At 31.3% G+C, this 706-nt stretch overlaps 1 protein-coding gene across 1 annotated transcript in view; it reads left to right on the top strand.

Annotated features, from left to right (window-relative positions):
- Positions 1-313: 313 nt before the first annotated feature.
- TRAPPC8 (trafficking protein particle complex subunit 8) overlaps positions 314-706 on the top strand; it is a 54,752-nt gene continuing 54,359 nt past the window's right edge. Inside the window, exon 1 of the mRNA XM_019631631.1 lies at positions 314-481. Coding sequence (XP_019487176.1) covers positions 368-481 — 114 coding nt within the window. The 5' untranslated portion in view covers positions 314-367. The remainder of the gene's footprint in view (positions 482-706) is intronic.

The following is a 706-nucleotide window of genomic DNA, read 5'->3' as shown; positions in this document are numbered from 1 at the left end:
TTTGGATTTTAATTTTTTTCCTGGTTGTATATAAAAGTGGAATTATCCTGGAATTAACCATTTACTTCATAATTTGTCCATGGAGAAAGTGCTTGCCTGTTGTTGACAAGTTCTCAGTACAGGACTATAAATTATATAATACAGATCTAACTATCTTTCCAGATATCTTTGAGACATGACATTCTTTCCTTGGAGGTAGAGTTCTTGTAAAACAGGATCAGTTTTCCTCATGTTACAGACAATTGAGCAGCTGTTAGATATTTTATAATATTTAATGGTTTAGGGGTCATGAATTACAAATTACTTTTTAAACTTATTTTGTATTTACAGGTATCCACCAGAAGCACCAGAGCTTCAAATCAGGAAAATGGCTGACTTATGTTTTTTGGTGCAGCATTATGATCTGGCTTACAGTTGCTATCATACTGCAAAGAAGGATTTTCTTAATGATCAAGCAATGCTTTATGCAGCTGGTGCCTTGGTTGGTATTCTGTATAGAATAATTTCTTACCATAAATTACCATAAATAATGTAGAAATTTCTCTTTATGAAATAGCAAACAAAATACGTAGGGATAAAGTACTAAAAGAGCATACAATGCTTTATAGTTTTTGAATTATTCCTCAAAATGATGCATTTAAACATGGTAACATATGAGGAGTGATTTCTTAGTTTTGATTAGTACCTTCTGATTTTTCATATGTTT

The sequence above is a fragment of the Hipposideros armiger genome, unplaced genomic scaffold, assembly GCF_001890085.2.
Source record: "Hipposideros armiger isolate ML-2016 unplaced genomic scaffold, ASM189008v1 scaffold_1022, whole genome shotgun sequence".
NCBI classification, from domain to species: domain Eukaryota; kingdom Metazoa; phylum Chordata; class Mammalia; order Chiroptera; family Hipposideridae; genus Hipposideros; species Hipposideros armiger.
The sequence above is the reverse complement of the archived record's forward strand: the minus strand, read 5'-3'. Positions and strand labels throughout refer to the sequence as shown.